The sequence below is a fragment of the Notechis scutatus genome, chromosome 1, assembly GCF_049901735.1.
Source record: "Notechis scutatus isolate UNSWTSFEM ecotype Mainland chromosome 1, rNotScu1.2, whole genome shotgun sequence".
Lineage (NCBI taxonomy): Eukaryota > Metazoa > Chordata > Lepidosauria > Squamata > Elapidae > Notechis > Notechis scutatus.
The window spans coordinates 295,112,825-295,126,755 of NC_142009.1; the positions used below are offsets into that span (position 1 = coordinate 295,112,825).

Sequence of the window (13,931 nt, forward strand, 5' to 3'; positions counted from 1 at the left end):
ACACCTATTTGCATTGGATTAATTCACAAGAAATAAAGTGGTATCTTCTTTTGACTTTTTTCCCAATATTCTAATTTAATAGAACTATAATATAATATATTATAGAGAACTATAATAGTACTATATTTAAAGTCCTCTGTTAGTGAGTAGACTGATTCGATAAAGAAATGTTGTATGATCAGTTGATAAATTGGGCCCAGAGCCCTGCTAGTAACCAGTGCAGTAATTACAATTGTGATGTTACTCTGTATTAGCAGAACTATCTATCAACATGCCAGTCACACTGGAGTTGACCTTTGGAGATGACCCAGAAATTACAGTTGGCCCAAAAGATTGTTTCACCTAGACCATGCTACAGTAACTTTATTGAGTGGTGATTGGGGCATAAGATAGCATACTAGTTTAGGTAGCTGCTTGTAGGTTTTAACTCACCTACTATTTATCATTGACATATTTACTGTAGTGATCTGAACCTTGTATTCTAATTTTTATGGTCTGCCATAGGATGATTCCTGGTAGAAAAATCTATTCTTCATCATGAGTTAGTTGGCAATGTAAGCAAGTGCATGAACAGGTAAGTGTGTGCACCTGCCTGATCATTGTTTAATAAATGCAGACAAAGCTATTTACACTGCAAAACTGAATTGATTTGAAATGATAAATAAATTTAATAAATAAACAAAATATTTACAAAGTGACTGGATCTTGAACAAAAGCGTTTTGTGTTAGACTTTACAAAATATGATTTTTGTATTTTGATAAAATAATTGGCCAAATATAATGCAATTTCTTCTACATATGTTTCAGTGCAGAACTAAATTGTGCCTCTTTCAAATCTGTATCTATATCATTTAGTCAATTGTACAGAATGAATAGGCCACTGATTTACAAAATATTTTACAGGTCTTATAATGCTCACTTTGCCACTGAATTTATGAACTACCATACAATACTCTTGTGGTTTAGAGTGGTTTAGAGCATCAGTACTATTGCATGGTATGACTCTTCTTAGAATGCACCATTTGAGATTCAAATTAAGTTTTCATCTGCATGCTTTCCTAGGTAAATAATCTCATATATGTATAAATTGCCTAATGGAACAAAGGCCAGTTTCTTGATGCATTCCTCATTTCTTCAGGAAATTTCTGATGCATGAAGCGTAGAAAGTAGACAGTGTCCTCCTTTGATTGGAATACTATATCTCAGCATATTTTAAGATCTAAATAGGAATCTTACAGATAAAGAATAGCATATGCCAGGTAGAACATCTATTGCAGAGGTACACTTTAATTTAAGCCATCTTTGCCTTGATTCCCACACACTAGGTTATAGTGCAAAATTCAAAATAAGCAAATACATTGATCATCTTTATTTTGGATTTTTGGATTTACTGCCCCTATGCAGCACAGCTTAGTGTTCAACATGTTATCCCCTTCACCCTCAATTTTCCTTTGCTTAGGGCTGCCAAATAACTATCACGCTTACTAGATTAAAACAAACAATATGATTCTTTCCACCACAGGTTGAAATTAAGCCCATGTGATCTAGTGCTGGCCATCCAATGGTGTCACTTTACCACACAAGCCTACTGATGATGTTACCTAGTCTGATAATGAAACATTTGGGAACTAAATGGAAACAAGCTCAAAAGAGTAAACCATTGCCAAAATCTAACACCTGAGCTACAGATATTTTCTATTATTTCACATAAACTTACTTTCAAAGGCAGTATTAAAAAAGGCTAGTTAAAAGAGAAAAATTCCTGAGAAATCATCAATTGTATAAGAATCATTGGATGTATTTTCAGTTTAATTATCAAACGTCAGCCCCCCTGAGCAGGAATAGAATGAATATTTTTTTAGTGACAAACATGAGGGCAGTAGCAGAAAGGAGTAGGATTGAATCACATTGTCCAATGTATTCCAGAAAATCCAGTGTTAATAGGAAAAAGAGCAATGAGAAACATCTTTAGATAGGATGTAACTATGAGAAAGGAAGAGATCTTTATGAATGGCCACCCTATTACAGGCAACACAATGAAGCAGCTCCAGAGTTCAAATACAAGTATGCAAGTAATTCTCTAAATAAGATTGTTTTAGAGACAAAAACTGGACTTTTGACCTTTTTATGTAGACAGCGAAATGGAAGACTGCCTAATATCTACAACATAATACAAAGCTTTCAAGAAGCCTTTCTGTCATTCTGATAGTTTTCCTACAAAATATTTGTTATATACTTCAAATGGATGGTCACTTACTATTCAAATCCATCTGCACATTGGCCTGGAGCCTAACTCCTGTTTTATGAATAGAAGAGAACTCCATTCATGGAATGAGGCTGTTCTCCCTCCCCTGCTGTTGCTTCCTGCCCCCACTACATCCCCCAAATTATTCCAGATGAATGAGGGAGCATCAGGAACCAAAAGTGCATGGCTTTTGGACAAAAAGACAATGTCCAAACCTGAGGGAGCAAGAAGTGCTTTTCTTTGGCAACAACTCAGTTGTGATGTTTAAATCTTTCCAGCTTTTAAAAATAGCTATTAAAAAAAACAACTGCTTACTCCAAAATCATAGTACAAGTTATTCCCTGCTTCCATCATTACTGCATTCTTTAATGAACATTTTCAATATTTTACTTCTTGATCTCCTCCTTCCCCCTCTCCAAACCTAAGTAGTATAATTATCTGGTTACTTTTGGCATGTCAATATTATGTAGGAACAAGTTAACTCTAAAACCCTACAGGCTGATTCTCCCTGCTATGACTGTCTTCTTCCAATCATGAGTCAGCAACTGCAAGTTTGTTCCCAGATTCCTTTTCCACAGAAGATCCCTATCTAAAATTGCTATTTAGCCTGAAGGAAGTTTCAACTGGCACAAAACTGGCACAAAAATTCTGGAGACAAAGGTTGGCTAGGTGTGACCTGGAAGAAAAGTGTTATTTTCTCCTTGTCTATGGTAATCTTTCCACCTTCCAGAATTTCTGGACGTAGCTTCTAGGAAAATAAAAAAACAAAAAAAAAAAGTTTGTTCCAACATTGAGAGATTTAGAATGATCAAGTTATAAGTCCAGATTAACATAGATAGCTTAGTTGGATGAGAGACATCATAGAAAATACTATATTGAGAGAGCAGTATCTTGCAGTCATGCCTTTTAAAAACAATATTTTTCTGACGTATTAATAGAGAGGATGTTTGTTATCATCTGATTATATTTCAAGTCAGACAGTCTATGAAATGTCTCATTAATTTGAGAAGTCCACTTGGAAGAGACGGGGAAAAGTTTTATTCTAGCATGGACAAAATTCTGGAAGATGAACAGAAAAATTGTCTAATATAATGAATATTGTCTAGACTCTAGATGTTTCAATAGGAGCAGAATGCCACTTATTTCCTGAATGTTATGAAAGTCTGGAGAAACATATGTAGCATATATTTGTAGTGAACTACACTGATTAACTATTTGCTTCTAGGCCCAACGCAAAGTTTTATTGTTAACATATAAGCCTCTAAACAGCTTTTATAAAAACTTATAACAGTTGCTTTGAAGCAAGATGAGTGGCAAATAAGTCAAATAAATAAATATATGCTTACTTACCTACTCAATGTATGTGAGCCCAGCTTGTAAGATTCCTTGAGGAGTCTAGCATAAAAAACAAGAACCATTTTTATTGCAGAAATCTATGCCTGTGCTGTAAACTGTGAAAATTGCTATAAAAAAGCAAATACTTTTGAATATTAGTGACTTAATAGAAATAGTACTTAGACTTATACACCACTCCATAGTGTTTTACAACCCTCTCTAAGTAGTTTACAAAGTCAACATCTTGTGCCCAACAATCTAAGCCTTGGAAGGACGAAAGCTAAGTCAACCTTGAGCCTGTCAGGATTTAACTGCTGGCTGTGGGCAGAGTTTGCCTGCAATACTGCATTCTAACCACTATACCACTAATGGCTCATGACTTACATAGGCACACATCTGCAATTTTCTTGCATGGTATACACGTGATCTTCTAGGATTTTTTTCATGCTTCCAGTCTAACTTATTGCAGCAGATTTCCTAAGTAATCCCTCAGTCAAGTACAGATCAAAGTCAACCCTGGTACTTCCCATTACTGTGGTTTTTTTTTTTCCTGATATGGTAGCCTATTGTTTCTTGTATAAATTATTTTTAAGATTAAAAATAGAAATGTTTAGAAATTTCATGTTTATATTACATGTAAATATTAATTTGTTTTAGAAATAGTCTGAAATATTCAAAAGGTCTGCAGGTTTATTGCAAGGCATTGGAATAAAATAAGATAAGTAAATGGTAATTCCCCTCCATTCCCTAGGTTTATAACCTTGATTATTTTTAGGAAAAAGAAAATCCTTACTCTGTGAAGCATGAAAAAGATTTTGCAATGGGAAATACATAGGAAATTATAAAGAAATATCTCAGTGCACCATCTCGCCTGGGATAATTCCTCCTACTTTTTCTTAAATGCCTATTGCCAATGGAATTACAATATGTTCCAATATTTTCTTATTCAAGAATATTTTTGTGTAGAAGATCACACACAGACTAATTACAAATGAAGCATTTGGATATTACTGTTCATGGATCCTCCATAAGGATCCTTAAGAGAGAAGCAGTTGTTTTTATTTCTTGGAAATGTTTCATATATCCAGTAAATTCGGTCTTTCTTTGTAAGCTGTTTTTTATTATGTACCATTTAGACATAGAGTAGGGTGGTGCCACTGGGATGTTATGAGCAGATTTTATTTTTTTCATGGCAATCTTTCCATGCTCTATTCATTGCATGGGTATCAAACTCATGTCGTCATGGTGACGTCACGTGATGTTGGGACTTTTCCCCCCTTCACTAAACCAGGCGTAGGTGTGGCCAGTGCGTGACCATGGGCCGGAAGTTTGATAGCCTTGCTCTATTGCAACATGACCCAATGGATTAGGGAACTTTTTTCAATGGTAGGTTGTGTGTGGCTCTTGGTGCTAGGGGAAAGGATGATTGTCAAAAGTAGAATGGAAACATGTTCTGTGAGTATTGTTTACCTCAACATTATTCAGAAAAAAATGAGACCTTTTAAAATGGGATTAAACTCTGTTGAGCCCCATAATATGTATAACTGTTCTACCTGAGAATATTGGGAGTTGGAGTCCAACAATATTTGGAGAGTCACAGGTTGTACATAGATAAGACCAAATTATTCTACTGAACCAATATAGACAAGACATTTACAATCAGGTCTTTCTAAACAAGCAGCCATACCACCAGGTCACACTACTTCCATGAATAGTTAACAAACTATTCAACTGAATGTTCAGAAGAAGCCTAAAAAATAGAGAACACTCTATTTTTTAGGCTTCTTCTGAACATTCAATTGTGCTAGAAAAAAGGTAAAAGCATTTTTTATATATATATAAAGACAGTCCTGCAGAAGTTCATGCCTTTTCCAATATCTTCCTCGGGCAGATGATGCAGTTTCAAAAGAACACTCAACTTATGTGTGGCATATGAATTACCAATTAAAGCTGACATCATTATTAACATTGATAGTGAAATAACCAGTCTTGGAAGAGAAGCCACTATCTAGAGAAAATGCTAACATCACCAAGTTTTTAGAAAACAATCCATATCACTAGTACAATCTCTAGTTTGACTACTGTGTTGGCACCCAAGACTGTTTTGTGAAGACTTGGCTTGCAATTGGCAGATCAGAAGCAAGAGACTTTAAAAAACCAATAATAATTGTGGCTGATGAAAGAAAAAATGAAGAGAACTTTAGGACTTTATTAAAATGACAAAAAAGGAAACAGCTGAATTAAACCAGTTCATAATATATAGCCAAAATAATGTACATTTCCATTAAATTTTCAATAAATTTTTATTCAATAAAATCAAGAATAAAAATGCTATGATTATGGGAAATACCTGTTTGAAAAGGCTGACTAACCTTATAAAAAAACCTCTCCTGTCAAAAGTTCCCAATTTATTTATTAACTTATAAGTGTTTCCAGGAGATCTAGAATGTAAAATTAAATAGTGTAACTTTGAACTCTTCTAACAAATAGAACCCAAAATAGATCATTTACATTATTATGATGTTTTAATTTTTAGAAACAAAATTATTCTTGGGCTTAATGATATAAATAGTTTATTACAAAGAGTTCCTTTGATTTTGGATTAGGCCTATATTTTTCTGTTAGCTTGGATCAGATGGAGGAAATTCAGTTCATTGTTTCAGAAATAAACTATGTCTATTATTAATCATGATAATGTAATCATTGCATAATATGTTTGATGCACCTTTTGTTGTAAAATACTATTATGTATGTACATTTCTTAATTTTATAGAACTTGTATACATGGACAAAATATTTTTTATTCAGCATTTCCTGGTTATTATAAAATGTATTTATATTTTACTGAATGTATCATATTCAATCTAAATACCATTACGCCTTTGAAGTTAAAGCATACACAGTTTCTTTGGCTGCGTGTGTGCAGGTGTATCTATGGACACATACACTATTTCTCTTTTTCGCAATTAAATATATTCAAAAAAGACTGCTAGAGAACTGGTAGAAGGAAACTAAAGAAAATATGAGGCAATCTGGCATTTTACAATATATGGTACATCTTCAAACTTAACTTGCCTTGTTTTAAATAATAGTTGGAATGATAACAATATTTGATAATTCTTGAACCAGGGCTCCCCCAAATGCTTTCATAAACTTGACTGTGGCCACTGCCAAAAACTAAAGATGCAGAGCTAATTTTCCGCAATAAATTTGTCTACCGTCTTCTTGCTTTAAAGCTTCTCTTTTTCTGTCAGTAGCTTCATCCTGTTCACAGTCCTTCTGTTGGTATCTTTTTTAGCTGAATTTAAATCCGAAGAAGTGCTATTTTTGGTAAATGCTGTGAAGAAGAAGAAGGAGAATAAGAAGGAGAAAGAGAAGGAGGCTTATATACCTCTCTTTACAGTCCTCTCTAAGTGGTTTACAGAGTCAGCACATTGCCCCCAACAATCTGGGTCCTCACAACATCTTTAAATGAAATGAACCCAAACAATGTCATCCAGGCAAAGTTAAATATCCTATTTGAATTACGGTAATACATTATCCCTGGAGTTAAATCATAAACTATAGAATCTTATTTAAATGAATGCAACTATACCAAATCTTGATTTGTTTCAGAGCATAGTTCTTGCTATTTACAATCTTGAAAGCCCTAAACCAATTTATAGCTCAACCATGAACTTTCTGGAAGAGATTATATCTAGAGGCCATTTTGTGTAAGATTTCTGTTCTCAGGGGTGACAGAAATTAATAATCTGAGACTTTGTAGAAGAGTGATAGTAGCTGATGGTAGCATCTTTGCAGACTAATATATTAAAAAGGATAAGATCTTATGAACTACAGTTAATCTAAATTATCCAATGGTAATCCAAATTATCATTGATTTGAGTTGAGGTTGAAACTATTGTGGTATCCAACTCTGAACTTCTAGACTGCTGCTAAACATTTTTACTTTTGATTTGATTTTTATTAGTGATTGAGGTTCTATTGATGCACTACTAAATACACTGTTGCTTAATCACATCTGTTTATAATACTTGACATCCTTAATTATTGCAAAAGTCAGAAAAGGGGATTTTATCTTATTTAGTATGTTAACAAGTAATTATCCATTCTTTTAGTATAAAGCTTTATCAACCAAGAATTTCTGGTAGTTTACAATCAACTGAAATATCAATGTAATATTTGCCCAATTAAAGTAATTATATCTGCATAAGTTTTAGCACAGAAGTTTCTATACAATTAATATTTTTTTTCTTCCAAGCATTTTCCAGCAAGTACGGAGTCTACATTTTTTGCCCCATTAATGGAAGGTTGATCTATTAGTTGTGACAGGAATTGACTGACCACCTTGTCATACCAGCTTGACTCTGTGATCTATTAATAGAATGATGTTTTGTAAAATTGAAATCACCACTCTCTCTCTACCCTGATATGCTGAAATGATATTTGAGATCCTACAGCAACAGGCTGTTGAAGAGAATACTGTTGCCCAGGAGATATCCTTTTATGTTGATAGGCTTGATAGACTTATGTTTTAGTATTAGTAAAAAGAATTCTCTGTGGAAGTTGCTTGTACCCTATAAAAAGGTGACAGCTTTGCAATTTAAAGAGAATCTGTTGATAGTAACTTTCACATCAAACTTTCTAAAGGATGGGCATGAGAATACCCATGGACAACATGATTGCTCCAGGTTGGCTGGCTGATAGGATTACTGGGACCTATTTCAAAGAGTTACCATAATAAAACAAAATGTCTTTATAAGAAATCAAGCTGCATCTGTTACTAGCTCATACATAGCTTTGAAAACCTGTTGAAAGGAAAGGTATTATTACGGGGCTTGCATTCCCTAAAGGTTTCCCCTAACTCTTCAAATTTACCAAATTTTACATCATATTAGACAAATTAACAAATCAATTTCCATCCTCTTGATCCCTGGCCAAATACAAATAGCTATAAGATATGGACTTCACCTCCCTATGGAACTGATGTTGCCTACAAAGTAACTAACTTAATTTAGGCTTTCTTAATGAAGCATAAAATACTACAGATGGAAAGATAATAACTCTGAAGAGCAGGAATCCCACCTCAGCTGTAATTGAGCATTGACAACCTCATGCTTTTTTTATATATAGAAGCAGGTATAGAAAGAAGCTGTCTATATGTACTCAGGTCAATTGTAGAATGAAAGCCAACTGAATTATACATGGCAAACAAGTAAGTTACCTGGCTACCTTGCATTTCTGCAGTTTTTACAGGTATCATCCATAAAGGCACGATGAACACAGTCAATGGAGAACTAACCAATTCTGGCTTTCCAGTGCTTTTCTGTTATATATGTATAATGTATAATTATATATGTATAATCAATTTCATCATATATATGTAGAATAGAATAGAATAGAATAGAATAGAATAGAATAGAATAGAATAGAATAGAATAGAATAGAATAGAATAGAATAGAATAGAATAGAATTCTTTATTGGCCAAGTGCGATTGGACACACAAGGAATTTGTCTTGGTGCAAATGCTCTAAGTATACATAAAAGAAAAGATACAGTCGTCAAGTCAAGAATCATAAGGTACAACACTTAATCATAGTCATAGGGTACAATAAGCAATCAAATCATACTAGGAAACAGTCAATATAAATCATAAGGATACAAGCGACAAAGTTACAGTCATACAGTCACAAGTGGGAGGGGATGGGTGATAAGGAGTGATGAGAAGATTAATAGTAATAGTAGTGCAGACTTTGTAAATAGTTGAACAGTGTTGAGGGAATTATTTGTTTAGCAGAGTGATGGCTTTCGGGGAAAAACTTGTTTCCAGTTGTTCTGGTGTGCAGTGCTCTATAGCGTCGTTTTGAGGGAAGCAGTTGAAACAGTTTATGTCCAGGATGTGAGGAGGTCTGTAAATATTTTCACAGCTCTCTTTCTGGCTCATGCAGTATGCAGGTCCTTGATTTTAAGGCAGGTTGGTAGTAATTGTTTTTTTCTGCAGTCCTAATTATCCTCTGAAGTTTGTGTCTGTCCTGTTGGATTGCAGAACCAAACCAGACAGTTATAGAGGTTATACTGTTATATGTACAATGACAATAAAAGTGGTTGTTGTTGTTATTATTATTATTAGATATAACCATTTGTTTTTACTATGCCATTTGGAAAACATGTACTAGATAGAGTAACTGCCACCGTATTTGCTACATAAAGTTAAAACACCTTTTAAACCCAACTAAGACTTAAATCTGCTACAGGACTTGGAAAAGTGGATTGTAATGAACAAAACAGTTTCCAAACATAGGTTCAATGAATTTCCCTACTCTTAGAGAAATCCATTTTCCTTTCCTAAAAGCTGAATCAAAAACAAGCTTGAAAAATTGGAAATGCATTTTAGTTTCAGAAATGCTGTTAAAACATCCACCAGTTCTCACAATATTGTTCTCAATAAGGGAAAAATATTTGAAGATAGTTATTCAATTCAATAGCAGTTAGCAAAATGGCCAGTTCATAATAACCTTAGCAGAATTTGTAATAAAGGTGTAATGGTCAGCATAGTAATTGATAGAGCTTCAAGGCATTGTCATACATTTAAATGATGCTATCATTTTGCCAAGCAGCAATAAAGAATGAAAAAGTCAAGATGTCCTTGTAACTACTTTCCTAGCTGGTTAGATATTAAAACTCTAGAACTAATTGGGTAACCAGATATGTCACTACTCAGGCGTAAATCTACTGAGTTCATTGTCTGAGCATAGGATTATAAATCTGGAGGAAATAACTCTGAAGAGAAAAAATATACTGAAAAGAATTATCTTCTATAAAACAGCCTGGGTAATGAATGCTTCTCATAACCTGTTTACACTGACTGTAAAATATTGTAATTTTATCTCCCATATAATAAAACATGGATTAAATTATGTATGTGAAACAGTCATGGATTTTATGACTATTGCTTGGTAATCTATGAAGTCTTAGCCAGCTGATGATAATAACATTGAAAAGGATGTCCATTAAGGAGATAATGCCCAACTCCTGCAAGGACATGGACAATACTGAGTACTGAAAAGGGACTGTGTTCAAATCAAAAGAAAACAAATTGAACTAGAAAATTGACTAGTTTGGTACATTACTGGTACTTCAACAATTTAATCATCTAAGAATACTCACTCACTTACAGGAAGCCTCAACCCTATAAAAAGCTATATCAACTAATATTATCCCTAATTTAACCTTCAAAAGGTACTGTGCCCACTACTTAGAGATGTATTACATCTAAAAAAGCTTATCTTTTTACCAATATTCATCAACCTAATTATTTCTGAACTCATATAAATGAAATTTAATAAATTACGAGCCTATAGTCTTCTACTAGTGATACACACGTACTAAATTTCTTTTTTAAAAAACACCTGTTTATTAAAGAAGAAATGAAAGGATTGTTACTCTCTATATTTTGACTGGTAATATTAAAAGCTTTGAATGGTTTATTCAGTGCACCACCTTGTCTTCTCCATTCTATCGTAATATTGGAGCAGGTAGCCAATAACCATAACAGCCTTTATTCAGTGCACCACCTTGTCTTCTCCATTCTATCGTAATATTGGAGCAGGTAGCCAATAACCATAACAGCCTGAGTTCATCCTTATAATTCTAAGCAAGTGTACACAAGTGGATTGTCTTAATGCATCTTTCAGTTTTCAATCATATTGCTACTGCCAGTGGTGAGATTCAAAACATTTTACTACCGGTTCTCTGGGCATGACTTGGTGGGTGTGGCTATGTGGTCATGTGACTGGGTGGGTGTGGCCAGGTTGTCATGTGATTGGGTGGGCATGGCCAATTTAGCAGTCCATTTTGCCAATTTAGCAGTCCATTAAACAATACACAACAGCCCCTTTTCTATTCTTTTTAATACTGCATGAATTTTTTGCGCTAGGTTTTTTGTTGGCAATGCCTGGGGATTTCTCGGGATTTTTCCTCTGTTTTAGACGTACCAAAATAACCAAGATGATATAAGGTCTCCTGCTGGAACGGGGGTTGGACTAGATGACTTCCAAGGTCCCTTGCAGCCCTGGATTGCTGTGCTGTTTCAAAGCATCCACTGAAGCTGCGTTTAGTGCCATGGTATGTGGTCCTTCCTTCCTCCCCTTTTTCTCTCTCTCCATCCTTCCCTCCCTCCCTCTATCCATCCATATCTCATTCCCTTCCCCTCCCTCTTTCTCCCTTTCCTTTCTTTCTCCCTTCTCTCCCTTTCTTTCTCCCTTCCCTCTTTCTTTTTCTCTTTCTCTCTCCCTCCCTCTTCTTTCTTTCTTTCTTTCTTTCTTTCTTTCTTTCTTTCTTTCTTTCTTTCTTTCTTTCTTTCTTTCTTTCTTTCTTTCTTTCTTTCTTTCTTTCTTTTTCTTTCTTTCTTTCTCCCTTGAAGGCTTACTTTCTCACTTGAAGGCCCCTCGCACCCTGTTTTGGGCCTAGTAGGCTTCCCTGCAGCCCCCTGGGAGCCAAAATGGGGTACTGGGGGGCTATACCGCACCCCATTTTGGAGCTAGTAGGTCTCCCTGCATTACCTGGGAGCCAAAACAGGGTGCATGGGGACTCCTGGAAGAGGCGGGGCCAGCCAGAGGTGGTATTTGCCAGTTCTCCGAACCAGTCAAGATTTCCACTATCGGTCTGCCAGAACCGGTCTAAACCGGCTGAATACCACCTCTCGCTACTGCTAGTATTTAGCTATTTTATACATTAACTGGAGACTGACTGTAACTGAGACATTACACCAGCACCAAGAAAGAAGTCTGTTCCTAAATCAATTGTATGTCTACTTATATTATGTGTGCTTATTAGTGTACACATATGTTGAATAGACATTACACATGACCAGTTGTTAGAGCAACTGATGAGCCTGCTTTAAAAAAAAGTATGCAACAGTGAAGTTTAAAAGCCCCACCTGCTAATCCACCTTGCTATGATATTAATATGTACCTTTCAATAAGGGAATTGTGTTGGAGAGAAGCTGTTCCTTTATGTATGTGGGGAATTACTCAAGCTTGACCTTATGGGAAGACAATAAATCAAAGTATGAGGAAGGGCAAAGCATATGTGGGATCAGGGTTTTTCCCCCCTGTGCTTGTGGGAAAGCTGTCAATTTTTAGCAATAGTAGTCCAGCCAGATGGCAATTCATAGCTGAGTCTGACCAATCTTGAAAAGCTAACCAGGATCAGACATGGCTAATATATAATTGGAAGACCCATCAGGAAACCCCCCCCCCCAAATTGTTAGTTTCTACGTTTGACTAGGAACCTGGTATGTGCTTTAAAGCATTGTAGATGGGTGCTAAATTCATATTAGAGAATTGGGGAATATCATGTTAAATATCAGAACTCAAGCCAGTTTCCTACCAAAATGAATGTTCCAATTAACCTCCTCGCCTCTCCACTCTCTATTTACCATAAATAATTTGAAAATTGCCTATTATTGTAATGGAAAGTCAATAATTCAACAGCATTGTGAAGGCCACTAAACATTGCACATTATCAGCAGATAGGAAATAAAATATAGATTTATGAATAGTAACATCCGGATGGAATACCAAATCCTGTTTATGTTTCCACTAATACAAGAACCAGAAGGAGAATGATAAAATCAAAAAGAAATATACTTACAATATATTAAAAGGAAATCCTCATAATGTAGTACAATACTAACCTTTGGAACCCGTTGCTTTAGCTAATTAATGTGGATGGTAAAAGAAACAGTTTAGGGAAAAGAAGGCTTACCTGTGACTAAAGGCTGCCCTTAAAACAGGACATCTGAAAGCTATCAAATGACGCTTCTGGTAAACAGTTCAGAATAATGGTTCATTTCCCTGAGCTCTAATTAGTAGGCATTCTCAGATTCCTTGAAAAAGAGACAAAGTCCTCTGTTCTTATTGTAAAGGATTTTCCCAGGCCTGGTTCCTTATTCAGGTGAATGCTACAGCATGGCCTTTGGAGTCCCAAATTGGAGAGATTGGTGCACAAATATAATGTGTGTACAAAAAGCATTTCCCACTCTATGGTTATTCATAATAATTATAGTATGTTCCAGCTGTCAGTTTCATGGTTGGGTTGATGAAGAAAAAATTGGATTGTTCAAGAAGCTAATTCACTGGCTTACAAATTCATTGCAGTGCATCTGTCCTGTTTAGGAAGCTGCCATATACACTACTACCTGGATCAAGCTTCTTATGACGTACTTTGACTACGTCTCCAGAGGTTTAAACAGCATTTTTTTCTTATTCATCCTGTACTTGGGACTTTTGGCACGATTGACTGATCTATTGCCTTGTTTATTCATAAAATAATACCATGGAGGTTTTT

The 13,931-nt window shown here is 35.1% G+C and overlaps 1 protein-coding gene across 1 annotated transcript in view; it reads right to left on the reverse strand.

The window, feature by feature from the left end:
* Window positions 1–5,977: 5,977 nt before the first annotated feature.
* The window catches only part of CEP128 (centrosomal protein 128), a 202,878-nt gene continuing 194,924 nt past the window's right edge, over window positions 5,978–13,931 (reverse strand). The window contains exon 24 of the mRNA XM_087952040.1: window positions 5,978–6,917. Within this exon, the coding sequence (XP_087808166.1) occupies window positions 6,811–6,917 (107 nt within the window). The 3' untranslated portion in view covers window positions 5,978–6,810. The remainder of the gene's footprint in view (window positions 6,918–13,931) is intronic.